General features: G+C 48.8%; 10 protein-coding genes across 10 annotated transcripts; 2 read left to right on the top strand and 8 right to left on the bottom strand.

Moving 5' to 3' along the window:
- The first annotated feature begins 13 nt into the window (after positions 1-13).
- Positions 14-1920, top strand: V8C40DRAFT_242309 (AAA family ATPase VPS4). The gene is made up of 3 exons (XM_083215191.1): positions 14-840; positions 908-1358; positions 1418-1920. The coding sequence occupies exons 1-3, from the start codon at positions 218-220 to the stop codon at positions 1637-1639; spliced, it is 1296 nt and encodes a 431-aa protein (XP_083074064.1). The 5' UTR covers positions 14-217; the 3' UTR covers positions 1640-1920.
- Positions 1921-2429: 509 nt separating this feature from the next.
- V8C40DRAFT_274259 (uncharacterized protein) lies at positions 2430-4188 on the top strand (the record flags this gene model as incomplete). Its single annotated transcript, XM_083220584.1, has 2 exons — positions 2430-2568; positions 2636-4188. The coding sequence occupies 2 exons, from the start codon at positions 2430-2432 to the stop codon at positions 4186-4188; spliced, it is 1692 nt and encodes a 563-aa protein (XP_083074063.1).
- Positions 4189-4346: 158 nt separating this feature from the next.
- V8C40DRAFT_242307 (uncharacterized protein) lies at positions 4347-5130 on the bottom strand. The gene is made up of 3 exons (XM_083215190.1): positions 4685-5130; positions 4512-4611; positions 4347-4443 (listed from the first exon to the last, which is right to left on the bottom strand). Exons 1-3 carry the CDS (start codon positions 4899-4901, stop codon positions 4413-4415), a joined length of 348 nt encoding a protein of 115 aa, XP_083074062.1. The 5' UTR covers positions 4902-5130; the 3' UTR covers positions 4347-4412.
- An 823-nt stretch (positions 5131-5953) lies between these two features.
- V8C40DRAFT_200616 (uncharacterized protein) lies at positions 5954-6981 on the bottom strand. The gene is made up of 2 exons (XM_083211975.1): positions 6532-6981; positions 5954-6462 (listed from the first exon to the last, which is right to left on the bottom strand). Exons 1-2 carry the CDS (start codon positions 6732-6734, stop codon positions 6090-6092), a joined length of 576 nt encoding a protein of 191 aa, XP_083074061.1. The 5' UTR covers positions 6735-6981; the 3' UTR covers positions 5954-6089.
- V8C40DRAFT_200620 (uncharacterized protein) lies at positions 6860-7854 on the bottom strand. The gene is made up of 2 exons (XM_083211976.1): positions 7534-7854; positions 6860-7445 (listed from the first exon to the last, which is right to left on the bottom strand). The coding sequence occupies exons 1-2, from the start codon at positions 7676-7678 to the stop codon at positions 6985-6987; spliced, it is 606 nt and encodes a 201-aa protein (XP_083074060.1). The 5' UTR covers positions 7679-7854; the 3' UTR covers positions 6860-6984.
- Positions 7855-8369: 515 nt separating this feature from the next.
- Positions 8370-9888, bottom strand: V8C40DRAFT_200594 (uncharacterized protein). The gene is made up of 2 exons (XM_083211974.1): positions 9400-9888; positions 8370-9328 (listed from the first exon to the last, which is right to left on the bottom strand). Exons 1-2 carry the CDS (start codon positions 9786-9788, stop codon positions 8776-8778), a joined length of 942 nt encoding a protein of 313 aa, XP_083074059.1. The 5' UTR covers positions 9789-9888; the 3' UTR covers positions 8370-8775.
- Positions 9889-10639: 751 nt separating this feature from the next.
- V8C40DRAFT_200591 (APC family permease) lies at positions 10640-12793 on the bottom strand. Its single transcript, XM_083211973.1, has 2 exons — positions 11293-12793; positions 10640-11231 (listed from the first exon to the last, which is right to left on the bottom strand). Exons 1-2 carry the CDS (start codon positions 12418-12420, stop codon positions 10800-10802), a joined length of 1560 nt encoding a protein of 519 aa, XP_083074058.1. The 5' UTR covers positions 12421-12793; the 3' UTR covers positions 10640-10799.
- Positions 12794-13477: 684 nt separating this feature from the next.
- Positions 13478-14917, bottom strand: V8C40DRAFT_200577 (SDR family oxidoreductase). Its single transcript, XM_083211972.1, has one exon. The coding sequence runs from the start codon at positions 14573-14575 to the stop codon at positions 13622-13624; it is 954 nt and encodes a 317-aa protein (XP_083074057.1). The 5' UTR covers positions 14576-14917; the 3' UTR covers positions 13478-13621.
- Positions 14918-20282: 5365 nt separating this feature from the next.
- V8C40DRAFT_242284 (uncharacterized protein) lies at positions 20283-20709 on the bottom strand. The gene has a single exon (XM_083215189.1). The coding sequence runs from the start codon at positions 20697-20699 to the stop codon at positions 20373-20375; it is 327 nt and encodes a 108-aa protein (XP_083074056.1). The 5' UTR covers positions 20700-20709; the 3' UTR covers positions 20283-20372.
- On the bottom strand, positions 20532-22700 carry V8C40DRAFT_242282 (FAD dependent oxidoreductase). Its single transcript, XM_083215188.1, has 3 exons — positions 21577-22700; positions 21159-21402; positions 20532-21091 (listed from the first exon to the last, which is right to left on the bottom strand). Exons 1-3 carry the CDS (start codon positions 22481-22483, stop codon positions 20836-20838), a joined length of 1407 nt encoding a protein of 468 aa, XP_083074055.1. The 5' UTR covers positions 22484-22700; the 3' UTR covers positions 20532-20835.
- Between the last annotated feature and the right edge of the window lie 5066 nt (positions 22701-27766).

The following is a 27766-nucleotide window of genomic DNA, read 5'->3' as shown; positions in this document are numbered from 1 at the left end:
ATGTTTTGTTACAGTATCCAGTTCCAGTTCATGGCATCATCTCGTTCCGCTGATAAAGCCCGACCTTCCTCTGGTGACCAGCTCGACCGGCCTGTCGAATCCTCCCAAGACGGCTTATAAGTGACACGCCCCCTGTCGCCTCGATTCCCTCTCCGAGGCTGCATTGCCGTCGTCTTTTTGCGCTCGCATCCTCGAACACCGCAAGGCAACCGTCATCATGTCCGTCAACTTTCGAGACCGGGCGATCGCCGAGGTCCAGAAGGCTATTGCCGCGGACAACGAGAAGGAATACCAAAAAGCCTTCGATCTCTACATGTCATCGATGGAGCTGTGGGTCAAGGCCCTTAAGTGGGAGAAGAACAAGGCTATCAAGGCCACCATGCAGGAGAAGATGGCTACCTACTTGGACCGCGCCGAGAAGCTGAAGCAGTTCTTGCAATCCGAGAGCGAGGCCAATGCCAGTGGCGGAAAAACGCCTATGGGAGCCAATGGATCTAGCGCAGGAGGCAAAGCCAAGCCATCAGCAGAGGATGAAGATAGCAAGAAGCTTCGCAATGCGCTGTCAGGTGCCATTCTCCAGGAGCGACCAAACGTGAGATGGGAGGATATTGCTGGATTGGAGGGCGCCAAAGAGACATTAAAAGAGGCCGTCGTGCTGCCCATCAAATTTCCAAACCTGTTTCAGGGTAAGAGACAAGCGTGGAAGGGTATCTTGTTGTACGGTCCTCCAGGAACCGGAAAGAGTTACCTGGCCAAGGCCGTCGCGACAGAAGCAAACAGCACGTTCTTCAGTATCAGCAGTTCCGATTTGGTGAGCAAATGGATGGGTGAGAGTGAAAGGTGAGTTTCTGCTGGATGGCGATGACGCTTCACGTGCCCTTTTAGCTGACGGTGATTTTGCGATTAGACTCGTGAAGCTCTTATTCTCCATGGCAAGAGAGAACAAACCGTCTGTCATCTTTATTGACGAGATTGATGCTCTTTGCGGCCCCCGAGGTGAGGGTGAATCTGAAGCTTCTAGACGTATCAAGACGGAAATCCTAGTGCAGATGGACGGTGTCGGCAACGACAGTAAAGGTATTCTTGTACTGGGCGCAACCAATATTCCTTGGCAACTGGATGCTGCTATTCGCCGACGTTTCCAAAGGCGTGTTCACATCGGCCTACCCGACCCCAACGGGCGAGCGAGGATGTTCAAGCTTGCGATTGGAGATACAGACACTGCTCTGGAAGCTAGCGATTACAGCACCCTGGCATCGTTGTCAGATGGATTCTCGGGAAGCGACATCGCCAACGTTGTTCAGCACGCTCTCATGAGACCTGTTCGGAAGATTTTGCAAGCGACTCATTTCAAGCCCGTATGTTTCAAGCTTTCTGATTACCAGACCTGTACCCTGCTAATACTCGGAATCTTTAGATAATGAAAGATGGCAAGAGAATGTTGACGCCTTGCTCTCCAGGAGACCCGGAGAAGATTGAGATGACGTACGACGATGTCAAGCCAGAGGAGCTGTCGGCTCCTGACGTGACACTCCAAGATTTTGAAATAGCTTTGGCCGACTCACATCCTACAGTGTCCAAGGATGACATTGAGAAGCAGATTGAATGGACGAATGAATTTGGAAGCGAGGGAGCTTAGGCAATGGGCGTGTCTTTGAGAGCACATGGCACAGCGGCGCTTTGAGGAGTTAGAGGGGCATCTAGGCACTCTTTGCACATACAATGTTGAATTCGGGAATCGTAATGCATCTGTCTTACTGGAAAAGAAAGAGAAGCTGTTCATATTCGATTCTTTTTATGGTAGATAGTGGGCCGGCATCTTTGTAGGATGTGATTAATTTTGAGTCCAAGATGAATTGGCATTTGCTCGCATAATGAAATCTAAATCAGATGATGAGTGTTTATTTAGTCAGACAAGACGGAAGCTGTGTCGAAAGTGAGTATTGTAGCGGCCAGAGGAAAGTGATAATCGAGAACTCTCTCTTCTCTCTAGCTGAATCTCTTCTTAGGTATAGAGGATATTTATATGCTGGAAGTGGTACTGAAATGCTTCCTACAATTTCATTATAATTCCTAGGTAAATAGGTTCATTGATATACGCATAGACGTTGTTTTCAAAGCTCCAGGCCTCTTCTTAATACTGATGACGCTGATGATCGAATAAGTCAGTGCGGGTGGAATGAAGGCCCATTAAATTCGGTGAGTGCCCCACCACACCGAGCCTCACCTCGAATTCTCCGTCACTTGAACATTTTGCAGCTTGTTTGACTCTTCTTTTCCATACCGCATCAACACCCCGAACTGTCCTCTTTATTCTCTTCTTCATGTTATTTCGTCTTCATAATGGACTCACAAGTCTGCCGAGGTTGCTGCAACAGCCCTCAATAACCTTTGCTCGAGGGGCGGCGACTAAAGCAAAGGCTCCTGACATGCTCAAGGCGACAAGCACCGTAGCAAAACAGCTCGCAGAAACGGGGATATGGAATCGCAGGGGCGGTAGAAAGGCCAGCAAATCCCCAAAAGCGATAGAGCCTCACAGGGTTAATATCGTAAGCGAAGGACTCTGTGGTATGCGTCACCTTGGAACACCTTCATGCTTTTATACAACATGATAGACGACTGACTGGTGCTTCAGACGACATCATCCAATATTTGGGTACATCGTTGGAACGCCACAGAGGATGCGACTTGATTGATTTGAATCCCGGCGCAGGAGTGTGGAGCCGCAAGCTTCATGACTTTTTGGAGCCTCGGAATCACATCATGATGGACCTTGACGCCGAATTGTACAGCCCATTCCTCAAAGATCTGACTTCAAAAGACAATGTACAGTTGATACCAAAGTCAGGGATTGTTTGGAAGGATCTATTTGAGATGATACAGACGAAGCTCTCCCACCAAGAATCTCTCTCTACCGGGGAAGCAGAGCCGATACGTAACGACACGCTGCTGGTCACAGCAAACTTATCCAGCTATCCGAAGAAAGCCTTCCTTGGGTTCGACAGCGTTAGCACCATGGTCATGTACCAGTTCATGTCTAGTATCAAGTCATCCTCGTTGTTCCAGAAATATGGCTTAGTTCGTATGCTTCTGTGGGTGAGTGATGACGAGAAGCGCCGACTCGTTCCCAAGTCACTAAATCGCCGCAAGCGAGGCTCATTCGAAGCCGAGCTCGCGTGCGAGTGGATTCACGAAGTTGCGGGACAAGAGTTGGAAGCTGAAAACCGCACTGCGCTGCGTGACGATTGGATTAACAAAGAGTCCGCCCTTAATACACTAGCCAGGATGGAAGCACTGGGCCTCAAGGTGCCCAAGGGACGAGAAGTGAAGATGTACAAGGAATCACTCAAATCAAAGAATCTCATAGGCAAGAAGCTGGCCGGCGTTCGCGTGCCTAATGTCCCGCGGCCTTTCAAGAAGGAACTGGAGGATCTCGAGCACGAACTTGAAGAGGAGCCCCCCGTGGAGTTGTCCCACCGGCTAAAGAGCCTTCGGAGCAGAGAAAAGTATGAGATTAACCATTCCAAAATGTACCTTGAATTACTCCAGGAACACGAGAGGATATCAAATATGGGGACAGATAACACGAGCGCGTTTGTGGAAGCCAATGAAGCCTGGAACGAGAAAATCGACAACCTGAAGAAGAATCAGCGAATGGAATTCAACGTCGTGAGAGATGGCTACCATCTATTTCGCCAAAGTCCCCCTGCCCTGCTCTGGGACCGCCGAGAATATGAGCCACTCAAAGCCATGCCGGACGAGTTCTTCCCAAACTCGCCAACGGCCCTCTTGGATATCCAGCCCAAGGCCATGCATCCCCTGCTCCGACAAATCGGCCCCAACAGCAACCACGCCGGTGACATATCGGACATTATGCTAAAGTCTTGGTGGAGCATGTCACTCCAGCCGGCAGACAAGGCGATGGAAAGCTTGTGGCCCGGTTTCAGCGATCTATTTTCCGAGGTGCCGAGCTTGAGAGATCCCACGCGTGGAGGAGTACCAATGACAGGACATGGATCGTTAAGCGCAAGGGGCATCAACGAGGGGCAGTGGACCGAGATGTTGGAGGCGTGGATGAGATGGCCATTCCGGCCGACATATGGGCAGATGCTGAGCAGGATGAACGATGATGATGGAGACGTAGAGGATGAAGATGTAAGGTCTGGAGCTATTATGATGCAGGTTTAGAATTTTCACGATGGCATGGCGTTTTGTTGTACGATAGATGGAGCGAGAATGTAACTACAGGTACTCATGATACAAATGGATAATCACTTTTTAAGGAAGCAGTATTTCGTTTCACGTGCGAGATGAATCGTTAAGAAATCATTGTGACGAAGAGCAGGCAGCGTTGATATGGTGTTATTATTACTATTGTACAGTCTTGTTGTGAATCATGATTCGTCCGTTCATTAATTGGACCACTTGGGGTCGACCTTGTTTCTAAATGGCGGATGCAACATTAGTACATACATTCAAGCTGGAGCTAAAACGTGTATGCTGTTACTTACCCTGTCGCCTTCTCGTACATGTTACGGCCTGCGTCCGTAATCTTCTCCTGGGTGTTGCGATCCATGTTGTGGCCGCTCTTCTTGGCGCCCATGGCAAAAGCTAAAGCCCAAGACACATTGTGTTAGCCGTGTTCTCATTCATCTATCGAGGAAAAAGCAAAGAGATGGCTTACCCTTGTCGACGTAATCGTCCTTCTGGACCTGGCCGCCTGCTTGGGGAGCAGCGGGAGCGGTTCCCTGAGTGGAGCGCTCCTCCTTGCCCATAGCCTTGTTGACGAAATCCATTGTGAGAAGTAGATGTATTTGCTTGAAATAATAAGAATGTAGATGGATAGTTTGATTGTAATGATCTAGATTCAATGACAGAGTCGAGGGGAGCATCGAGCTCATTTATATATCCCCTTCCCCCCTCCGTGGCTTATTCACGGGAACCAATCGCAGTCATCAATCGCAGCCATGGCTGACGGCATTACTGACGGAATTGAAAAGCCTGGGGTACCTGGAAGTATGACGGAGCGGCCATTGTACAGTAGAGCTGTGCCTCATTCCGCGTGGCATGGCGGTGATGCTGCTTTCATCGTAAGTACGTCATAGCGTGCAGGACCAAGCTGAACGCATGTGATGGGGGGAATTCCTGGAACCAACGGATTGTCCAACTAGGTGGAAGCTTATTGGGAAAAATCGGGGCCCCAGAGAGATGCCATGGTTGTGGCTCTGATGCCGATCTTGCATCATAGCCTATGCGGATCTGCACTGTCTTTTTTCTCCGCCAAGTTTCGGAGATGCTTGAGGAATTGGATCGATCAGCTATCCGGCATCATGATCTTACGATAAGGTGGAAGATTAATTTATGGTTACATGTATTTTTAGATACAAGAAGAAGGCTGTGATGGGAAGAGGAATCTGTAAACTCACTGGTATGCTAACATGAACACTATGGCGCAACAAATAACAGCATTGTAATCACTTGCAACAATGTCATATGCCGCTCCGAAACCTTTCAACTAGGTTTGCTATGCATGATTGATTGATAGGTTAATTTATATTCGCATTGGATTTTAATTCATACAACTGTTCCCCGCAGCTCGGTGGATGGCCCATTGCATCTATTACAGCTGACCTCGCCCATGTATAACCATTATAATTCCCTGCCGTCCATCAAGAATAAATCTACCGCCATAATGAAGTGTCTCAAAACGCAAATCCAAGAGCTCCAGCCAAGCAAAACGCAAATTCCAACGCCCGCTCGTAATGCATGTAAACGTTAAAACGTTCAAAATCATCATCCAACATCCATAAATATCCATACGGCATCCATCATGGCGTCAGCATGAGATGCGATAATATCGTCATCTCTCGTGAAATAGGCCTTGTTCCTCTCGTCTATACCAAATGATGGTCTAGCCATAGAGAGCGAAGCCTAAACAAATTCGGCTTCGCTATTGGCCACCGATTGGCGTGAAAGACCAAGCTTGCATCACTTTGCTTGCTTTTATATAAAACAGAGAATGGAAAATCGATCGTCATTCTTTCTTTTTTTGCTTCTCATCCCTGTCCCATCTTCGTCTGGCATCAGTATCATGACCTGGCAAAGACCTGGTAAGCCATGATCATGACCCAAAACAGAAAGATGCCTCCCGTCAAGGCCATGGCAAAGACCAGGTCCCAGCACTGGCAGATCATCTTCTGCTGCAGCCACGCCAGCGTCTCCTGCGTCCGGCCCTTTGGATTCTGGTTGAAAACATTGTTATTGCAGGTGCTCTGGATGGCTCCGTTGGGCCCCCAGAGCTCGAGCGAAACGACGACGAGGCCGACGATCCACAGGACGAAGAGCATAAAGGCGCCAATCATGACGATGGCGGGTAGCAGTCGACGTTGGGCGATTAACCAGAAGACGCCGAATATGAAGAGGATCGCAATGGCGCCGACGGTGATGAAGTAGGGGAAATACCTATAAGGCAACCAACGTTAGTGTCTAATTGCTTCGTTAACGGATGAGGAAGAGTGTGGTAGTCCATACCAAGGAATAGGCAGCTCGAGTTGGTTCTGGATCTGGATGAAGCTTCCGAAGACGCCGATGATGGTGGCAGAGCAGAGCAGCATGACGAAGATCCAGAAATTGAGCTGCAGAGGCGGCCAATTGTAGGTTCGGATGTGAGTCGTCACGACCTTGCGCTCGTAGACGACAGAGGTGCCGCTTAACATTGAGCGTGTTCCCGCCATCGTGACAACTAGGAATTAATATTGATACGGCCCGTACTCTTGCTCGTTGCGGTTATTCTCTGCCTCCACCTATAAGCTAACGCTCTCTAGACGTTTTCTGTCAACCTCTCCTAATTGTGTATAGGTATATAATCGGCTCTTGCTGCGTATCGCGGATGGTGGGGGGACGAATTGTTGATCGTTGGCTGATTGTGTGGATGGATAGATTTCGAAGGTCAATGGCGATGTCTGCATGTGTCTGTCGCTTCGTCTATGGTCCAAGTATCGTTTGGAACAAGATGTCGGTATATAACGAGCAGGACTCAGCTCCCAGGGGCCACAGCTGACTTGCTCTGTCGCCTTGTTGGTTCCGATAGGTGAGGTTGATGCACGATGGCGGAGCTACCGCTTTCTCGTCTGGTCCTTGTCCCGCGTCCTTTGATGACTGTCCGTCTGATGTCCCCCCTCTGTCTCTCCAGCATGTACCGGTACACGGCAAAAGAGACCAGAAGACGATCAGAAACAAGAGAAGCCCCAGCCGCCCTGTCGGATGCCGGGCCCTCGATGCGGGTTTCCCCCCCAAAAGCCTGGGTCTAGGTCTGCTTGGCCTTGCTGCTGCAACCTTGAGCGCCCAACCAGCTGCGGTGCACGGAGCCCAAGCCCCCACTGCTGGAAGAAGCGTGTCGAGCACTGATTGATGAATCTGGTCGAGAGAATGTCGGTCGAATGAATCTTCAGGCCTCCCCTTGCATGTGCGTCAGTTTTTTAGGCGGCGTGAACCAGGGGGGGAGAAAGCCGTTGAGAAAAAGCTTCGACGTACGATGGTTTCTGGTGAGACTATTGATTCCCACCGCTTGAACTCGTGCTTGGGAGATGTGACAGGTGAAAACAAGGAGAACCTTAGAAAAGAAAAGAGGAGCAATTGTCAGAAGCCGATGCGACAGCTCATGTACGTACTTGGCCATGCAAGTGCGCGCGTTGCAGCAACCGTTCAAGCCGGGCTGTTAGTACAAGTCCAGGGAAAATCACAATGAGGGGCCATGATGGATATTATTAGAGGGCGGTATCGCTGCTTCGAGGTGGCTGGCAGCTTCTTTTGGTTTGTGTGTGTGTGATCCTCTTTTCGACAGCTGAAAATGAGATGGCTGGGAGCGGGAATAACAGGCACAGGCACAGGCACGGGAGAGCTTCGTAGCCTATTATCCAGAACACGGACTAAGAGTTAGCAGGATGGAGCCTTTTTAACCGCTAATAAGCAACAGATCTTACACTGGCAAAGACAGTTGAATACAAACTCAGTGTGTAAACAGTTTGCATAGATGAGCTCTACAACTGGGCATGAGCCAAACTAACACCAATGCCTACCATGTACTACCATCCATGTAAGCAGCAGCCCTCCCTCCTCATAGGGTTGCATGCATCGTCCTTTGATATTTAGACGTTTCCTTACCGCCTAGCATCACCGCCCTTATGATCACTTGTACTTGTACTCTCCGTGCTGCTGCTGCTCCAACTCGCCCCATGGCGGAGAGGCGGGCCCTTGCCGTTGATTCGCGAGACTCCCGGGGGACTTGAATCCCGCCTCCGGGCCTCCACCGCCTCGCCTTTGTTCCGGTACGCCGTTGAGCTGCTTGTTGGCATACATGCATTTACATTGATGGTTGAACGGGGCCGTATACAGAATATAGAGTAACAGAGTGCAGAGTGCAGAATGCATACATTAGTTCATACATCCTGTGTATCTAGCCTTATTTCCGACACTGATGCGGCAAGAACAAGTAATACTAACACGCAATGTTTGCAGTCCCCTTGCTTGCTGTGGGTTGTGGACTGAGCAGGGCTCTAAACATAGAATCTGAAAGGTAATCTTTGGATCATCTTTCGCGGCAAGGATATGTCATCAGATATTTTTGCTGTCTGAGCAGTGTAGAGTACATCCAAATTTCACTAATAGACGGTCTTCCATCCAATTGAAGTTCTTTCAGTCTTGTCCCGCATATGTTTACATCAATATCATGCTGTGAATCTCAAATCATCCATCAAATCATCACCTAACATTTATCTATTCCCTGTCATCTGGGTGGAATACCAGCGCTCGGACCTCGATACTCTCTCGCGTTGGTGCACTTGCAGGTGAAGTCGAGTCCGAAAATGCGGTATGCGGCACCCGTCGAGCTCTTCCGTCCGTCTTGCTGTCAAAGCACTTAATGAGGAGGACCTCTTCAGGCGTCAAGCCAGACTTGTAGAACCACCTGTGTCCCTCGTTATACCTCACACTGAGTGTCTCTCCATTACGGTTAGGGTAGATCAGGCCAATTGGGACGAGGTCCTCCTCTACAACTGACTCTGCCTCAGCAACGGCCAAGGGATCGCGTTGGACCTGTTTGATCGGACGCCAAACATTGATGATCTGTACGCGACCTTTGGAAAGCTCTTCTGCTTCCTCGGGAAGGTGGAAAGGAACACGGGAGGCTGCCGCGGTGTATGACTGATCGATATGGACCCGCTGGACAGGACCACGAAGGGCTGCATCTGAATTCGCCGAGGTAGTTTTGTCGTCGGGGTTGACACGACGGATGGTATGATCAAAGATGAAGATTTTGGACGCTCCGGTTCTGTATGGCCGATGTCAGCGGAAGAAGGAAAGAATAAGAGAACAGGCGCGTGGACGTAGAAGTCGACTTACACATCCTTGAGGAGTTGCTCTGTTTCAGGGTAATAATTTGCTTTGATTTGGTCATCATCCAGGAAATCCTTCTCAATTGAAGTATGGCGATGAAATTGGAATCCGCTCTTGTCGAGTGTGTACTTGTCCTCTTCTCCTGCAACGTCGTGGATGGTTACCTGATGCGACGCAATGGGCCGGTTGGTATACGTCTCGGGCTTTCCAACGTAAGTAGGCGCAGGAGGAGAGCCATCTTCGTTGTCCTTGAAAAAGTTGAGGATGGTATTTACGTCGTGCTTGGGAATACTCTTGTAGGTCGTTTGCTGATCAAGCTGTGGCTGGAATTGGACTCCCTGAACGGAGTTGAAGCCGGAGCTGGGAATAGCACTCTGAACTGCGGCGGCCGCCATTGTTTCTCTCTTTACTCCGTAGTATGACTTTTACAGATTAAGTGTGGGAAGCTGTTATTTCAATTTATGGGTTTTAAGGTGAGAGAGTACAGTATGTACGTACGCACCGATTTATAACAAGCCGAAGACTCTCACACGCCCTACACTATACATATATATATGGTATCGGCTCTTGCAAGCATTCCCCGCGAGCACGCCATTTCTCTACCACCCATCATCAGAAGGGATTGATAATCCAACCCAAAAGTGCAACATCTAATCCAATAGAAACGTAACGTCATAATCAGGACTTGACACGCCCTTCCCCTCAGCTCTTTATTCCGAGGTAAGCGGGTTGATTTGAAATCTGCATTTGCGAGCCTCGCGTTTGGCATTGCCTGAAGGAGCGCGAAGGAGCGGGGACTGCAGCCAAGATACATGAATTGGGCCTTAATGTGATAGCTCAGTTAGAGTTTGATCCATCAGGACATTTTGAACTACTCCGAAATCTTGCTCCTACGGCTGACGCGTTGTAAGCGGCAATCAACTCTCAATGCATGATTGACGGACAGATTGATGAATCATCACAATGGGAATTGTCTGCGGAATTGCGGAAAATCCTGACAATGAAGTTATGAATTTGGTATTAAAAATACATATCATGACAAGTAGACAGTATACTCAATTTGTAACAATTCAACGCTTGCGATAATCCAAATAGCCGCCAAATCATGAGATAGCTCTCAAGCTCAAGCTCTGCTTACCACGCAGAATCTAAAAATATGGAGCTTTTAGGTTCTTATGAATGTAAAATAACCCGATCTAGTAGATGTCGTAAATAGAGATATATGCTCAGCTTAGATCATTCGTAGTTATGCACGAGCCTTGTAATAGCTGTTCCGTCATCAAGCACTTCGCTCTTTTCTTCCAACTTGTAACCTCCCCACTTAGGCAGAAGAATAGTCCAGACATACCAATATAGGACGCCACCAACAATACTAAAGAGATAGGACAAAAGTCAGTGTCAGTTCATCAACAAGCTCTATTGGGAAAGGTGATAACGTACGTGCCCATCCCTACTACCGCATAAGTTGCATACCAAAGTCCTCCAGAGGGCTTCTCCTTAGGAGGGAAGAACGGGGCAGCAAGCAACGCAATGCTCAGGATGATTCGTAGTATAACAGCAGGTAACCATGCTTTATAGGGCCTCTTGAGGTCCGGTCGTTTATATCGTAGCCACACAAGGCCAAATCCCATAGCGAGGGTAAAGACCTGACCAGGGTAACCCTCCACTTCGAGGATGAAGGAATATACCTCCGTCGTGGGAGGTAGCACAATCACAAAAAATGAAGGTATAAAGTTGACGATAAGGCCACCCAACGGCGAGTTCCAAGGCTTCGTCGAAGCAAGGATATCGGAAAAGGGTAGAAAGCCCTGCCTAGCAATCTCTTGCTTTAATCGCGCCTAGTACAAAGTCGTTAGCCAAAGTTCATATAGGTGAAATTGCCATTGTGACTGAACTTACCATTGCAAATGCAACCACAAAAACATTTCCCACTGCTGAAAGAGCAACGGCCAGAGTTAAAATCTTTCTACCCACTTGCTCGCCAAATAAGCGCTGGAAAAAAAGAGCTGCAATGAGCTCGCCGCTCCCCTTGATCTCATCAATGGGAACAACGATAAAGTATGCCAAGTTAATGAGGGTATACATAGCACAAGAAGTGAACAACGCAGTCAACGTTACAGAACGCAGTGTCCGCACGGGATCTTTGACCTCATTCAGCACGTTGCTAACATTGTCCAGTCCGGCATATGCGTAAAACACTTTGAATAGTGATGTTGACATGACACCCCAGTTCCAAACAGTGTCGTCCCATAGATGGTCCCATGATAACGGATTCTTTTGTTGTACCGAGGTGTCCAGTGTTGGCTGGAACACCACAACGTAGAGGCCAGCAAAAATCATGAAGACGATAATTCCAACCTTGATCCAGCCAAGGAAGTCTTGTATCTTGATACCTGCTTTTGGAGTCACGGCGTGGATGACCGTCACAGCGACCAGGAGGAGAACGGCCAGTCCTTTAGTAACAAAAGCGCTCCCATTTTCAACGCCGAATGCAAACAGCACGTAACGACTGAAGATGACGCAGTTGCTAGCCGTAAATCCCAGGAAAACAGCATTGATAGCGACTTGCGTCGTCGCAAAAAGTCGCGGATGTCTATATGTAAACTCGAGATAGACTTTGACGCCTCCGGATCGCGGCAGCATGCAGCCGTACTCGAGTGACACGGCCAGACCGGCGGCTGCAACAAGAGTACCGACAATCCATAATAGTAGTGCCAGGCCAGGACTGCCTACCGACTGAAGGATGGCTCCAGGTGTCGCGAATATGCCGCTACCGATGACTCTGGATATTACGAGGATGTAGGCGCTCTGCCAGCTTAATGTTCGACCGAGAGTAGACGTCTCCGGTAACACATCATCTTCGATGGCCCGAGACGGATGAACATCGCCAGCGGCGTTTTCTGTTTCGCTCAGCGTCGCTCTTGTGTCATATTTGTTGTCGTCTGGTCCTGAGGACAAAGGGCTTGGAGAGCTCTGAAGCAGCGGCTGCTGTTCTCCGCTATCCGCATCATTATCACGGCCAGCCATGATGTATGCTTGGCGACGTAACCTTCGACACGGAGCTTGTAGTTGTAATATTCAAGACTGTCCTGTTGCCCAAGTACCAGTATATATCGCAAGGTATAAACGAAACTCTCTTTTCATAGTAGGCTTATCGGGCACAAAAACAGAGTTGCCACTGCCCAATGGCCTGCTTGGACTTGGTTCATCGAAATGGCATTGCTACCCAGAGCCATATCGCAGCAGCCCGGATATCAAATCAGAATCAACAAAGGATGAAACGCACGCACACACTCCCAGGTCATCCGAGGCTCCCATGCCCATCAAAGGCCTGCGTGACACGCACACAAGACGCGCCCTCGTCAGCCAAATAGTTTATTGCGCGATTGGCTCGATTAATAAGGCAGACAAAGGCCAGCTTCTGAGACACCCAAATTCCATGGCGCGAGTGCAAGGAGCTCGCACGCCATCGCTCTTTGGCCACAGATAAGAGGTCAGCATTTGGGCTTCCTTATCATTCCGTCAACAATGCCCGGAAATGCTAAATAAAGTCCACGGAAGCTATCCCGATGGTACGCGGAGCATGGGAGACATAGTGTGTAATTATTTGAGGAATCTTTTAATATCTATGCAAGGATAACCCCGGAATTGAAAGGATAGCAATGTGCGACATTGATGGAAAGCTGCACGCTCTTAAACTGAGACCTACATCTGTAGATGCGCTAATTCGTTGTTAAATACGCTACCCCAGCCTATGGCATTTTCACGTCCATTATGGAGTTGAAAGATCAACTGACGGCTCCAAGTTGGAACTCCGTAGTTGTTCTGAAGCATGCAAGTAGTTTATTAATCGAGTTATCAACTGACTCCCTTCACACTTCTATTTCACAGCCAACCAAGTTGTCTAGCGGACCTGGACTTCTTGACCGAAGCCAATGAGTTTAGAAATGTTGTATGACTGAGATCCGTGCACATGCTTCCCAAACGCGTAGCCCTAGAACTTGTGTCTAGTAAATAATATTTAAAATACTCTCAGCCCATGAACTATCAATAAGAGAAAAGAGCCACACCTTTGTAGACAAAAGACATGGACAACCCTAGTCGCAGCTCTATGTAGACCCAACCGCCCAACAGTTACCTTTCACCCGCGATTCTAAGTAAGAAGTCTCATGAGAAACAACATAATTATATCGGTTTTATATACCACATTGTACGCTATTTACATACATTATGGAGATCCTGCCAGCATGGCCTTGAACGCCTCCACAGTTGTGGTTTTGGGAGGTGCTAGTGCCATGACTTCTTTGCTGGCTGGATGATAGTCGCGCGCACACTTTCCTGCCCATAGGGCCTCGACGGTGGTAAACATAGCAGGAATAAGCTTTTCAGGGATACCCAAACCCCTGACGGCGCTGAAATAAGTGTCTTTTGCGGAGTAGGTCACATTCTCGACCTTCTCACCAATGTAGTCCTCGACTATCTTGACAATATCTCTTCCGGTAACATCCTCAGGGCCGTGGAGAACATACTTGCCGTGGTTGTGGGGTGACACATCATCAAGAGCCAAAAGGTGCGCGGCAACATTGCCAATGTCCTCAGGGTCAATCAATCCGGCAGGAGAATCTTCTGACGAAAGCACAGGCAGCACTCCCTGTTTTCCCGTCTGCTTATACTCTGCAATGAAGCCAATAGCAGGGCCCAGCCAGTACTGGGCAAAGAAATTCGGCTGAAGTGATGTCCACTGCAGCTCTTTGAACTCTGGCTGACTCAATAGGTTCTCGACTGCCCAGTGGGAGCGGGCATATGGGGTGGGATTTGTGGGAGAGATAAATTCCACAAAGGTCGATACCCGAATAACATACTTGACACCAGCCTGTAGAAGAGCTAGGTAAAGGGTGGACTCGTCCGCAAACTGATGAGGCAATGTGTGCGGCGCAATAAAGACTCGTACTACCTCCTGGCTCTTGAGCCACTCAACGTCAATATCAGGCCAATCCTTCTCTAGCCATTCAACACCATCCACCTCCGCGGCAAGTTGCTTGGCCACTGAGTTGTTCAAGGATCGGGTGAGAGCAACAACGCGGTACTTGGTGCTGCTTGACTTGAGTAGCGCGGGAAGGCCACGGACGACGCCCTTGCCGGTGTTACCGGTGGCACCGATAATCAGAATGGTTGGAGCCATGATGACTTGGGTATCCTGTGCTGTTTAAAGTAAATAGATGGGCTATAAAACGTTGACGAGGTGAAAGAAGAGTCAGTTTGTACAAGTAATAGAGTGTGGGGACAAGAACACAGGCAGGGCCGTCAACTCTTTAAATACAAAACTCACGGGCAAGAGACTTCAATCCTTCAGCAGGCGAACCGCAATTGTTACGAGAGAAATTCTAATAAGAGTATAGTAAATAATCAATTTTGCAGATAAACCCCGGTATCGTCCTGTTAATTCACCCATTGCTGCTTTTATCTACATCAAAGATGCGCGGGACGGCGAGATCTTCCGTACTAAAGCGCCCACTTGGTCTAGGCACGCAAGCGGTTCGCAGAAAAGCAGAGACCGCAAAATGAATATACACAGACATGGAGAGAATACGCTCACCATTCTAGATGAGTTTGTAGTGGCGGATATGTGCGGATTGTCTGTTTCTGTATGCTGATCTTTTCTCGATTCCTTTATCTTCCGCAAACTCGGCCCGCTATGGGTCCGCTGTCAATCATATGAACCGATCGGAGACTAAACGAGAGATGAAAAACTTTAACTTTGTTGATTTCAATGTAACAAGGATGCGTTGAAGGAGATTTTGCAAATCGGAGCTGCCTATTTCTTACCCTGCAATCCTCCAATTCATGAGGGCTTCTTCGGACGTTTATGGGCATGTAAGCTAGGAACATGCTGTATCCCATCATTTCCAATGGGGTCGTCATTAAACCAGCTTCGAACTCAAAACAGAAGAATCACTCTTATTGCAATAATTTGCGTAAAAAGTGGGAAGGAAACCTGGAATAGATGCCCTTCTATTGGCTTGACCCTTATGGGCGAGTTACATGCCCGAGCCACCTCGGCCCGCTTTCTCCAACCCTCCGAGATAGCGTTGCATCGACATCAGAATCTTACAGCAGGACGATACGACGCCGGAAAATCTGAGTCAGTTAAGCACTAGACGCGTAATTCTAATGCTATACAGAATATTCAACCTATCCGATACATAAAAGTTGCCGCAGTTTTAACGTGGCTTACCACAAAATCTCTCTTTTGTAAACCGTCAACAACCTTTCCTCGTGAAAAAAAGGAAAACACGGCCACATATAATGTTCCAATGTATAAAACAAGAATGACAATTCAGTGACCCAAGTTGGATATCTAGATTCTTGTATACCAAGTTTAAAGTTGCCCAGTACATTAGTGATAAGATCAGATATTAGGGAAACATATCTAAAGTAGTCGGTACTGAAAGAAAGTCACCAAGGGAAAGTCATGATGATAGGACAAAGTAGCAATAGTAGGAGAAAGTGAGGAGATCTAGTAGCAGATACCCAAGTATCTACTAAAAAAAAAGAATGGGGTGTCTTGTTCGCACAATGAAGCGCCTCCCATGCTTGCCCAACATTCTCTGCTTATCCTGGCATCCAAAATAGAGGGATAATTAAGCAGAGATGAGAAGCATGTTTGTGAAATATCACCATTTCCTTCTTCTCGGTAAAGGTTTCTCAGAAATAACAATCGAAAGCTCAGCATCAACTCATGGCTGATTTCGTGGACTAACAGGCCTTCCCTACTTTTTATAATCACAATCTCTTGGTGTCATTCAGGTGTCTATGTGCTTGCCAAGCAATGTCCTCTTTGTTGCCTCTCTTCCTATTTTCTGTATGGGTATCTTGCGACAATTCATGTCAAGTTTTTCCAAAATCACGATCTTGATGTAGTGATTCGAGCCCTAAGCAAGTTTCTTGCCTTCCGCTGCAGATTTCGTAAATTAAGTCTTCAAGACTGGTAAACCGAATCATCAGCATCGAATAAGTCCATATACTTGGCTTTGCACAGAGCTTTAACTGGAGATGCTGCCTCTTGGTTGAGGTAAAAGATCGCTTCACGGGGTTTACGGCAATTTCATGCACTTTATGCATAGTGCTGAGTATCAGTCTACATCCATGGTGTATTATTATGCTCGTTGCTATAATGATATAGCACGTATGTGCTGTATTACAGTCTTCAAGCTGTCTATAGAAGGAACTCCACTAAAGAAAGCCTTTTACATATCTAAACGCAAAATAGATCATGGAACGCACATCAAGGATGAAAGAACCATCTTCGGAATTACAAAATAACGGGATTCCAATCCCATTTCCCAGGGTAAACTCACTGTACTTCCACCCCGATGCACAAAACGGCGATCTCCCGGGCGATCGGAGAACGTTGAGATCGGGGTGCGGGTACCAAGCACTTGGGCCCTTCTAGACCAACAGCCTCATATAAATGGCTCCGCAGTTGTTCAGCTGGCTTAGGATCAGGATTTAGCTGGCTTTGAATCCAGGATTGAGCACCACACCTCCATCAATAGACCTACTCCCTGCCCATCTAAATGCAAGTGTCGTCTAATCAAGGCGGTTCTATTGTTTCATCCAAATCACTCGCCTTGAACACACGCTAACTTACAGATGACTTCCCAGCAACTTCACTAATAAAGGGATGAGAAAGAAGCTATACGCCGGTGAAAACTAACGAGCCGTGCCTACTCTCTAGTGCTATTTCAATCATCATGTAAACAACCTTCTTCCCTTCCTTTCTTGTCCGGCCCCTTCAAAATACCTACCCGGCCTTCGCCTGATGTCTTGGATCTATATTTGGCCCATGTGGCTTCAGCCTGAAATCCATTCAGTTATTCCCAGCCTATCATTGCTACAAAGCATTAGTATCATCTCTATTAGTGTAGAGCGGTGTATTATATGTGAACCTTGATCCTTGCGTTTGTTTTCCCAACATATCTTGTTCAAGCTGATCCACTTTGTGAAGTGTACTATGTTGAGTTGCAAGCCTCGCTTCCTATTGCGTAGTGTCACTCCTATAATATTATATACACATTATCTTTTATCTCTTGCGTTGTTAATCCATGTGGTATCATACATTTCCTTCAGCGAAGCTACCAGAGGTGGTAGGTCAGCATCGCCTTATGGTTACTAGTAGTTTACTGGATGTATATACAACAAGATATTGGACTCGTGACTAGTTACAAGTGCCCTAAGGGATCCAGCAAATGCGAGGCACTCATCGTGAAGCAGGTGAATCGAAGAGAGCGTACTCCGTAACCGTCATGTAGCTCCAATAACTCGCCTCGTCCAAGAATCGGTGTCCCTGTAGTAGTTACAGACCCAACAAGTAGGGGCGTATGCTTAAGATCTAGTCTTGACTTCTCAGTGTACCATGGACATATTGCTCCGGGATGAGCCTGTTCTTCCTTATATTCTCACACCCAACATCAGTACAGCATCATGCTAGTCTTACCATGAGGGTATCCGAGATTATGCGGCTACGGCGGATGAAGGAGTGGGATTGGGGCACCCGTAATGCAGGTTATGCCTTGAATGACGTCCTACTCAGCTGGCTTGAGTACGGCAACCCCACGATATGTGATATATCACTTCATTGTACCTAACCGAGTGCATCTTTGTACTCTGTGTTAAAATGGTGATTGGAGGAACCAGGACAAGGATCTCATGTGAGCAAATACCAGAACGTTCAAGACTACATGTGATCCCACAAACACGGCATATATCATGCAGTATTGCGAACCACCATCTGTAGGGGCATGTAGTTGCAGCAGTACTTTTGCACCCCCAAGATAACGCCATTAGATGGTGTGGGATTATAAATGAGAGAACAAGAACCACTATATTGGGAACCCGGAAATCCCATTGTTTTGATCTCAGTGGCATATAGATAGTTTCATAATCTAGCACTGTGGCCGGAGGAAGACCTTGTCAACATCCGCCTCACTGGCTCCTCGGTCCTCGGGACATTGGTACGCGGTCCGTCCCTGATCTTCTATCTAGTCTAATTGACTCCTTGCTTGCTTCATTTCCCGGAATACGCCTATAGGGGAGAGTGTTTTATCTTGTTCAGCTGTCTACGTAACAGAACCTCCTTTACTCTTTTTGTACTACCACTTTTTCATCCGGATTTCCCAAAATTGTGCGAATACAAATAAAAGCCATGTATAAGCATCCGAACATGCACAAAAATGGTCTGATTTATTTGTGCCGTGTCTGGTTGAGCTCATTTCCTCGTCGCGGTACATCCATAACAAGGGGGGGCTGCACCTTGCCCTCCTATTGGCAGTACTTCTTGACATGTTCCTTTCCACTCTAAATCTAGTCTAAAATGCATTCATTGCATTATCGTTATTGCAGCAGTTCACACGTGGTGTCTTATTCGAAAACCTCTCCCAGGTAATCTACTTGAAGTAATCCGTCTAATGAAGGGCACCGGGCACCGGGGATCTGTCATAAAGGATACATACGTCAGTAAATGACCGGCGGAGGCAGCTCCGAGGATACACACATTGCGATTGGCTATATCGGAATTGGGCATTTGATCAGGGTCTTTGTAACGCAAACATCCATGTACGTCACTCTATCAGGCTGAGGAAATTCCAGGATAGCCTTGGACATTTACGCGCACACAAAATTCCAACCGGGAGTAAGACACACGAGTCGGTGATACTCCCTAGTTACTCTGCATTTTGTGGCCTGTAACCTGTACCTCTCTAATCCCGATGGGCGTCATCAAAGGTATTAGTTCGAGAAGGCCGTTTTCATTTATATGCAACTTGTCACTATCACTTACTACGACTGCATAATCGAATAATCGTGCATGCGGCACATCTACATGCATCATCATCCCCGATCGTTTCCGTCTCATTCGACATTCAGCTCAGCGTGGCAATGAATCAAAAAAAGGTTAGAAAACGGCCCCCGAAAAGAAGGGGGTAAATCACCTCAACCGTTGTGATATCTGCGCGGAGGCTTTCCATGCCATGCGTGTTGAGTCAAGCAAACAAAAAAAGCAAAAACATAGAAAAAGAAAATAAATAACCAAGACCGCCAAATACCCCTGCCCTCTCCCCATCCCACCCCAAGCCGCTCCACGGGCGAGTGGCATACGAGTACTCGTAACACAGGTCAATACGGTTACACCCTGCGTCCTTCAGCTTGTCGGTCAACCATTTTAATTTCCCCATAGGGACGGCGCCCAGACAACTGAAGCCTCCTCCCATTCACAAACCAATACAAGAACAGGTCTTGTCTTACATTTCAACGCTAGCAGCATCCGGGCCAAGGATCTTTCACCACATGAGCCGTTTAGTCCAAAAAATCAACCACCCCGAACATCAAAAAAGCAATTCACGCTTTAGCTCAGGGCATTGATTAACAAAAACTTTGTGTCAAGCTTTTATCCGTCTAAAAGCTCCACGCCTTCGCGATTCGCACCATATCAGGATACGTTGGCCCAAGTCTCTCTCGCTGCCCCTCTACGAAGAGGGTGTACGAGTAATAGAATAGCTACCCCAATGAAGGCTACCTCCTGACGAGGCTAGAAGGGGGCTCCTTCGCTCATCATGTCATAGGCGCCTTGCTTAGGCTGGGCGCCTCAACGGCTGTCAGCCAGGCAGGTCCGTCTTTTATTGTGAATAGTGACAGACCTCCCGGCAGAATGCCTTGGCAAGATCCCGTAGACGAAGATTGTCAGACGAGAAAAAGGAAAGCAATCAATAGCGCCGTCCATTTGGGAATTGATGAAATCATCATTCATGCGCATTGAAGCAGATGAGGGAGAAGGCCAAATCTAGACTTGATTCCTGACCCCGATCTGTATCAACCCAGCATATCCCAAACATCGCGGGGCTTTGTATGGTGCGGCTGAAGCCCTATCCATGCGGTTGCTACTGTGCTCGTTATGCCGCAACGTCTGTGTCACCGTTTTCCGTCTATGCCGACCCCTCCCACGGTCTTTCGCTACAGTCTATTTGAAAATTTCCGAGAATGACGACTTCAAGTCGTTTAATGTCAGTTATGAAGTATATATGAAAAGAGGCAACTAAAGACAAAAAGGAATAATACACGCTGAGAGATGGAGGGTCGGATTCCCTGGGACTCCCATGTATTTCTATGTAAGCGCCATGTCTCAAAATTGATATTCCAAGCACAAGGCCAATTTTTATTTCAAAATTGAAGAAGAATTGATAGCATAAATAAATCAAAACTAAATACATGTACCTAAAGGAGAAAATTCGTTTACAAGTAGTTACTGCCATAATCCCAGCGTATGCCATTTCTTCAGCGAACCGCCCATTTTTGCTGGCCCTGTCCCAACCCCCGGCCTTCATCCCCTGCCGTTTCCGGTATGAATCTAATGTGACTGTGTGCTGCACTCGCCCTGCGCTCTGGAGCCTACGAAATCCATTGCTGTAAATCTCCCACAACTTGATAGGTCGGGTTGGCAGAGTGGCCATCACCGCTTTTCTGGTCCCACGCCCATCGGTCTGCATAGTCTGCACCAAGGAGGCCGTGCAGCATATCAACAATGTAGTCACCAATCACTGGCAAGAACTTCCAGCCGTGAAAGGAGCCACCTGTAGCCACGTACAAGCCTTCGCAGTGAGGATGAGGCGTAATAAGGAAGTCATGAGTCGGTGTAGAGGCGTCCCTAGAATAGGTGCTTGTGTAAGTGTGTGTTCATAAAGCCCAAGAGGAAAACAAGGGGCTTATCTTACCAGCAAATACGGTACGACTCAATGGGCAGATTTTCAACCTCCTTGCCATACAGGCCATCAAACGTCTTCCTAGCGCACTGCTTGAGGAAGGGAACGAATTCCGAGCCGGTCCACGTGTTGTAGTCTGACGCTTCAGGTGTCATGGACATCTTCTCACCCGTAATAGGGTTATCGACGTAGTTGGTGAAGCACATATCGCAGTTGAACTTTATGGTCCCATCTTTGAGGATCGACATGCCCTCGCCTGTGTCTCATATCGTTGTTAGCGACTGTTTCCCGTTGTCTTATGCTTGTACGGGCAGCTGAAGGAAGGGAATCCTAGCGTCCTCATCCTGGTGCTGGAAGTGGGGAGAGGGGGGGGGCGGGGAGCCAGTTCCGTTGAGGAACCAGACGTTTCTCAGTACAGAGTACAACGCACCTTTAACCTCAGGGAGGCAGTTCTTTAGTACGGGAATGCAGGCAAACTTTTCCTTCTGCTCGCCTTGCAGCTTGGAGTAGAAGCTAACGGCGCCTGTTGCAACCAGACGGTCACCGATGTGGAGCTGCTTGTTCTCTGGGGCGCTCTGGGCCAGGAGAGAGCCAGTCCTTGCGCCTGTGCAAAGCAGCACCTTGTCCGCTCTCAGGGTATCGCCATTGGCGAGCTCGATCCCCACGCACCGGCCGTCAGCGCCGAGATCGAGCGACTTCATCTCGCCAACCACGTACTCAACACCCAAGTCGACTGCAGCTTGCATGACGGCCTGCAATGCCTTGTCTGCCTCCGCATACCCCACCGTGGGGTTGTAAAGTACCTTGTCCAGGCTGCCGAAATTTGCTGTGGCATAGACGCCGTTCCAGCGTTTCCGCACCTCATCAACGGATAGGAATTCCGCCTCGTTGGCAACTCCAACGGCCCTGTATGAGGCAACACTCTTTTCACCAAAGTCAGATGCGTCAGCTCTAAGCATACCGACTTCATGGTACCAAGGGCTGTAGAGCTTGTCCGCACGCCACATGGGCATGGCCCTGATGAGCATCCGCATATAGAGCTTGTCTGGATAGTCATCTCGCACGATCTTGTTGATGTCGTGCGAGGCAGCTCTTGGGTTTGGGTAAGGAGCAGTGTCAAGAATCGTGACTTTGAAGCCACCTCTCCTGGCAAGGCTCAGAGCCGTTGCAGCGCCGAAATTCCCGGCGCCAACAATCAAAACTGACGGCACATCACTCTGGATGGAGGAGGCCGACGAAGCCGGGGATGCTGGCTCAGTGTCTGGTGCCTGCCTCGGTGATGGGGGAGTAGACATTGGCTTTGAGGCCTGAGAGGTTGAGCCTGTGACGATATGCATCGTGTGAAAGGTAGTACTGAATTGTGTCTACACTAACAACTTGAAGAGACAAGAAAACGTTGCTACTGAGATGTAAGAGGATGAGACGGTTGTGTCTTGTCCTCTGCCTTTTTGTCTTGCCCCAAATGGAATTTTTATATAACAGAAATGGTGAGGGAAAATTGAGAAGTAAGAAGATGTTCTTGTCTGTCTGGAAAGCTGTCTTGAGTTGCTTGCTGCGTCAAGTTCATGAGAGGAGGGGGATGACCAGAGCTTTATACTTGAGGAGCCTCCCAATAAGTTTGACTAAAGGCATTGACGTGTTGTAGATCGGCGTGCAAGAAAAAGGAAAGAAAAAAGCATTAACACCCAAGCCATCTAGCAGCGAATGATGATACGGGCATCGCAAGGCAAGGCCCCAAGACACGCGAAAACACCCCGGCTAGGTAACGTACTGTACGCACTCCGTACATTAGCCCTCCCTGTCATTATCACCCGGTGTAAGTCTGTCAGCTGCCGGAGCCTTAGCGGATCTGGGTCTTGGAGGTTGTTTGGGGGTTCAAGTCTCAGCATTAGACAGAAAAGATACGTATCCCTTTTAGGTTGTAGCTCGGGTCCAATTAATTCACACCCCCCAGTCTGTGGCAAGAAGAACAGCCGCCGTGAAAGATATAGGCTAGAGGGAAGAGGAAAGAGAAAACAACTGAAGAAGTACACCGAATTGAACGAGACAACACAGGTGGTACGACAAACGTATGACGACGCATGAAGGACGGACTTTTGCGAGCCCAGAACCATCGTGTGGATTCCGCCTCTGTGTGCCTGTAAGTAGACAAGCTGTGGCCATTGCGGATGACCAGGTGTCAGTGACTGCCAGCTCTTCAACAGATCGATTGGTAGGAGAGGACAGGGGCTCAGGGCAAAGACAGGGCAAAGACAGGGCAAAGACAGGGCAAAGACAGGGCAGGGCAACCCTGGGCTAGGATATGCCCACGATGGTGGCGGATGCAGCAGCCGTTGTGCATCGGTATGAAGAGTTGACGAGGAAACAAGATGCTGGAGCTGCCAATCGAGACCCGGAGGGGGCGTGTATTTAGCAGGCTGAGTGCGTAGCCCAACATGAGGCCCGGAGAGACTGAGACTGAGAAGAGACGAAAGCCAAGCACATGCAGCCCAGCCCGGGGCGGAGGAAATTAGGAGAGACACTCCAAGTGACGAGAAAAAGCAAAAAACGAGACAAGAGAGATGTCCGATCGATCCCCAGAGGGGCCTAGGCAGGTACAATTTTGGTGGTTAGCACTACCCTGTACCAGAATAAATTGAATTCCATTGAGCCATCCACGGATGATAAATCGGGCAGAGCTCCGTACCTCGTGCTCTACTAAAGCAATGCAGCGCAGTACCTTACCTACATGTACCTACATGCACTAAGGTCCCTGTAATGGAACCTTGAACATTCCTCCTTAGTAGTAGTCAGCGACTCAATGCCGAGCTACGCGCGATCAAAGACGCCAATCTGGACTGCGCTAAGCAGAATATTAACGGCAAAAGAGCTTCGGATATAGATTTGATGCTGACCGAGGATCTTGGGACGGAACCTGGAAGCAATTGAGAGCTCAATGCCACATCCCCGATGTTGCAGCGAGGTAGGTACTTATAATTGGCTACCTAATGTACACATGGGATCAGTGTTCAAGATTCTCTCACAGAGCTCCAATTCCATGTCCTCACGTACAAAATATAAACTCTATTCTCCTTTGTCTAGCTCCCGTCTTCCCCTGTCCTCTGCCCGGCCATCCCAAGCCAAAGACATCCAATGTATGCGTATATCTTCTCCGTCGTTATCGGTCTCTCCTTCAAGCGCTTCTCCTGTTATCGTATCGGTATCGTGGGTACGGAGTACTTGGCGGTTGATCCCTCAGGCATCAAGCACCTGTAGTTTATTTCGTGTCACGTCAAATTGTCGAGCCTCCTTGTTTTCCCTCTTCTCTCTCTCCTCTCTCTTCCAATCTTGGTCTCGCGCCCCCCTTTCTCTTTTCCCCACGCCCACGCCCACATCTCTCTCCTCCTCCTCCCCCGGCGATCGCCCTACTGTAATGCTACTGTAGGCGCAAAACATCCGCCCCATTGTCCCCTCTTCCAGGCCTGTCCGCTATCCGCTCGCTATGTCTGCCACGATGCTCCACAGGCTGGCATGCATATTTTGTATCTCCACTGCGGATACGGCCTTAGTGTCGCAGGGTATGCCATGGTCCAGACGGCGTGCCTGAAACGGCAGAGTATGGCGTATCGGAGCTCGCAATTCACGGAGGCATTCGCAACCAACAGGTATACACGCTGCAGCTGCAAGTCGAGGGCGTCAATGGATGTATGTGCGACGTGAGCTTTTCCATGCGCGGACGGCCAGACGTGGGACCCGGTGAGTCTCCAAAGTCGGTACCCCCCATCAAGAGAAAAGACACCACCTGGTACCTGTGCGTTCTCTTCCTAAAGCGTTGGCTGCTGTGCCTGACACGCAGCGGACCAGTAACGAAGAGGACAAGAAGAGCGCCACTCGCTAGCGTTTACCTGCTGGCTGTTAGCTCCATCTCTTGCAGTTCATTGCAGAAACGCCGTCGTCGTTCCGGACTGGCTGAATCCAATGTCGTGGCGAGCTAGCCATCACATGCAGTCCGCTTTGCCAAAGATTCCTTCCAGGTCGTACAAAGAGAGGTTATCCGCGGCAGACTCTGGTGAACAGACAATAAGGACGGCCTATCAAGATAGCCGGTGGCATCCATTTCGCTCTCGCCGTCGCTGCCGTCGTCCTAAGCATCGTCATGACGCTCTAGGCCCGCACCGTTGACGAACCACGTGCCACAACCACTTCACGATATTGACTTTGAATGTGACAAGAACCCGCATATAATCTGCCAGCTAACACGCCTCGAGGTGGCGGTGTGCCAAACCGCGAGCAGTTTAGGTTTCGACGTCTCAAGAGAGGCGTGGAGGTGTGGTAATATGGAGGCAACGCTGGGTTTGGTATCGACCGAAACAAGTGGGTTCGCTGCATCACTCGGAGCAAAAACTTGCGCCCTCTACTTGAGGTTATTCCAATCGGGGTGTTGTGCTCCAATGGAGACAAGAGGAGCCCGAGCTCTCGAGGTTTCGTTGTACTCTAGCTTCGACGACTGGCGTTGCTCTAGCTTTCCTCAGTCAATCAGCCTCGACGTCTCGATGTTGCCCTGCATGGTGACGCCATATCTTCTTTTTAAGGAAACTCGACACTCTTGATATGGCATGTCATTTGTAGGTGGTCGATGCTGACCCCTCCAAAAGGCCTATTGGTGAGCTTCGTTACGAGCGTCTGTCGGCTATGTCGAGTTACCACAGTCGCAATGCCATAGACAGGACGTCTGACCTCAGTATCTGGAGGCCATTACATGAAGTAAATGCCGCTCCCTTCATGCTTCCGTTGTTGCATGGCCTTCTTGAGTGCGTCCCCCCTTCCTATGTCGCCTCCCCATCCCAATTTGATGTCTTCTGATCTTGTTGTTCTTCGATAGGTGTCGTCCGTTACTCCGTGGTGGTATGCTATTTCGGGTTGTTATTAGCTGGCTAGTTGCATCGAAGTGTGCGGCCGCTTTGGCAGACGAGACTCCATGCGATGATAAAACGCCACTACCGTAGCCAGAGCCGGAAGTCAAGTGATCCTGCGACGTATTATCTAATACATACCGGCGGCCGTTTGATCACTCTCAAACTCTCAAACTATTCTTACGAATAGTTCTTTCTCTCGGGGTCTATGAGAAGGATGACGACCAACATGTCTCGATTCCGCATCCTTAGTTTCCGACACGTCGCCTCGGGGTAAGCGGGACAGCGAAGAGCTTCTCGGTCAACTCGCTCTCCTAGCATCTTGACCTATTCCTTCAAGGCTGGGGCCAGTCAGAAAGAGAGCTCTCTCTTATTTGCTTCTCACGTAGAAGTATTAGAGAATTGGAAGGTGGTCATCATCTGATCTCAGACTGTGACTATGAGCACTGATTCTGACAGCTGAAGCTAGAAGAGAGTGCAGAGAACCGCTAGCCGTTGTGATTTTCCAGTTTTTTCCGGGACGTACTCTGTACTACCTACTATTAGGCTTTCGATTTTCAAAGCTGGGTACGGGGCATCCGCTTTACTGGAGAACATTCAGCTCTTCAAACAGTACATGTCTCGTGAATCTGGAGGACACACGTGGAGAGAGTCCAAGAACTCGGTGTCTGTTGCCCCCCCACGCCGTCTATCGGCTATTTTTTTCGACCTCTGATAGTGTGTTGCAATAGTGCCTGAGAAGTTTTCGTGTTTGTACTCTACTCTCGGCACGGCTCACACACATTTACACGAGATCCACCAAGCTCGCGGGGCCTGTTGTCATCACGCATGCACCATGTGCGTCTGTTGGTGGATACTTCTGCTCCCATTTGCTGGATAGGGCTGGCATCATTGACCGGTCAGCATTTTTAGATTGACCGGTCAAGAGAAGAATGCATTGCAAAACCCAAGGATTCATGCAGATTGCAATTTGCATCACCGCGTGACCTGATTCATAATATGAGAACGCCAAAAGAAATAAGGGCGAGAAGCGGGGGCAGTGCAGCAGCAGACTTCCTTGTGATTTTGGGCCTGAGACGAGAGATTGGGAGGAAATACACGAGGCTCAGATGGTAATATTGGGCACGATTTGGGATACGATTACATACGGCCCGCTGTCTGACACTCTATGTGTTACACGATGTTTGCTTTTCTTTTTTCTGGAAATGCTCTCTCCTCGCCGCATGAGGCTTAGAGTACGGGCAAACCTTTTCTAGGACAAGGTGCACTCCCTGGATTGGGAAGCGACGGCAGGCGACCTGGCATCAGTTCATCAGGCATCATGGGCGTTGAAGCCCAATGAATGGAGCCGTCCCCTCAACCAGCACTCGAAACGCTGGAACCCAGTCAGTTAACCGCCTTGAACAACCAGCCTCCTGGTCGGGCGAGTACACAATTCGGGTCCGGAAAAAAACTGCCTCGCATCGTTCCCCCTGGCTTACGGTTATCATTGCGGAACATTAAGGGTCAATGGATCGTATCAGCTCTATTTTTTCTTTTGGGAAGTATATCCACAAAGAGAAGTCATGGACAGATCCCAGAGTTCAGCTCTCCAGGATGCGGAAATATGTACATGGGTGGCCCCGCCCCTCGAATTAACTAAACGCCCGCTATCTTGCCCTTCCTTTTTATTCCGTCCCGTGTGTTATTAAACCCAATAGTTTTGTCAGTTAGCCTGACACCGTCTTC

The sequence above is a fragment of the Trichoderma camerunense genome (genome assembly GCF_050948025.1).
Source record: "Trichoderma camerunense strain CBS 138272 chromosome Unknown V8C40scaffold_7, whole genome shotgun sequence".
NCBI lineage: Eukaryota > Fungi > Ascomycota > Sordariomycetes > Hypocreales > Hypocreaceae > Trichoderma > Trichoderma camerunense.
This window is presented reverse-complemented; position numbering and strand designations above follow the sequence as displayed.

Coding starts and splice junctions, on each gene's coding strand:
- V8C40DRAFT_242309 (XM_083215191.1), top strand. CDS start 218: ATGTCCGTCAACTTTCGAGACCGGGCGATCGCCGAGGTCCAGAAGGCT. Junction 841..907: donor TGGATGGGTGAGAGTGAAAG/GTGAGTTTCTGC, acceptor TTTTGCGATTAG/ACTCGTGAAGCTCTTATTCT. Junction 1,359..1,417: donor AAGCGACTCATTTCAAGCCC/GTATGTTTCAAG, acceptor CGGAATCTTTAG/ATAATGAAAGATGGCAAGAG.
- V8C40DRAFT_242307 (XM_083215190.1), bottom strand. CDS start 4,901: ATGAGCTCGATGCTCCCCTCGACTCTGTCATTGAATCTAGATCATTAC. Junction 4,612..4,684: donor GGACGATTACGTCGACAAGG/GTAAGCCATCTC, acceptor CTTGGGCTTTAG/CTTTTGCCATGGGCGCCAAG. Junction 4,444..4,511: donor ATGTACGAGAAGGCGACAGG/GTAAGTAACAGC, acceptor TCCGCCATTTAG/AAACAAGGTCGACCCCAAGT.
- V8C40DRAFT_200616 (XM_083211975.1), bottom strand. CDS start 6,734: ATGGCGGGAACACGCTCAATGTTAAGCGGCACCTCTGTCGTCTACGAG. Junction 6,463..6,531: donor CTCGAGCTGCCTATTCCTTG/GTATGGACTACC, acceptor GTTGCCTTATAG/GTATTTCCCCTACTTCATCA.
- V8C40DRAFT_200620 (XM_083211976.1), bottom strand. CDS start 7,678: ATGGCCAAGTACGTACATGAGCTGTCGCATCGGCTTCTGACAATTGCT. Junction 7,446..7,533: donor TAGTCTCACCAGAAACCATC/GTACGTCGAAGC, acceptor GGAGGCCTGAAG/ATTCATTCGACCGACATTCT.
- V8C40DRAFT_200594 (XM_083211974.1), bottom strand. CDS start 9,788: ATGGCGGCCGCCGCAGTTCAGAGTGCTATTCCCAGCTCCGGCTTCAAC. Junction 9,329..9,399: donor GAGCAACTCCTCAAGGATGT/GTAAGTCGACTT, acceptor TCGGCCATACAG/AACCGGAGCGTCCAAAATCT.
- V8C40DRAFT_200591 (XM_083211973.1), bottom strand. CDS start 12,420: ATGGCTGGCCGTGATAATGATGCGGATAGCGGAGAACAGCAGCCGCTG. Junction 11,232..11,292: donor TTGTGGTTGCATTTGCAATG/GTAAGTTCAGTC, acceptor ACTTTGTACTAG/GCGCGATTAAAGCAAGAGAT.
- V8C40DRAFT_200577 (XM_083211972.1), bottom strand. CDS start 14,575: ATGGCTCCAACCATTCTGATTATCGGTGCCACCGGTAACACCGGCAAG.
- V8C40DRAFT_242284 (XM_083215189.1), bottom strand. CDS start 20,699: ATGGCAGTAACTACTTGTAAACGAATTTTCTCCTTTAGGTACATGTAT.
- V8C40DRAFT_242282 (XM_083215188.1), bottom strand. CDS start 22,483: ATGCATATCGTCACAGGCTCAACCTCTCAGGCCTCAAAGCCAATGTCT. Junction 21,403..21,576: donor CTGCCTCCCTGAGGTTAAAG/GTGCGTTGTACT, acceptor TATGAGACACAG/GCGAGGGCATGTCGATCCTC. Junction 21,092..21,158: donor GAGTCGTACCGTATTTGCTG/GTAAGATAAGCC, acceptor CACCTATTCTAG/GGACGCCTCTACACCGACTC.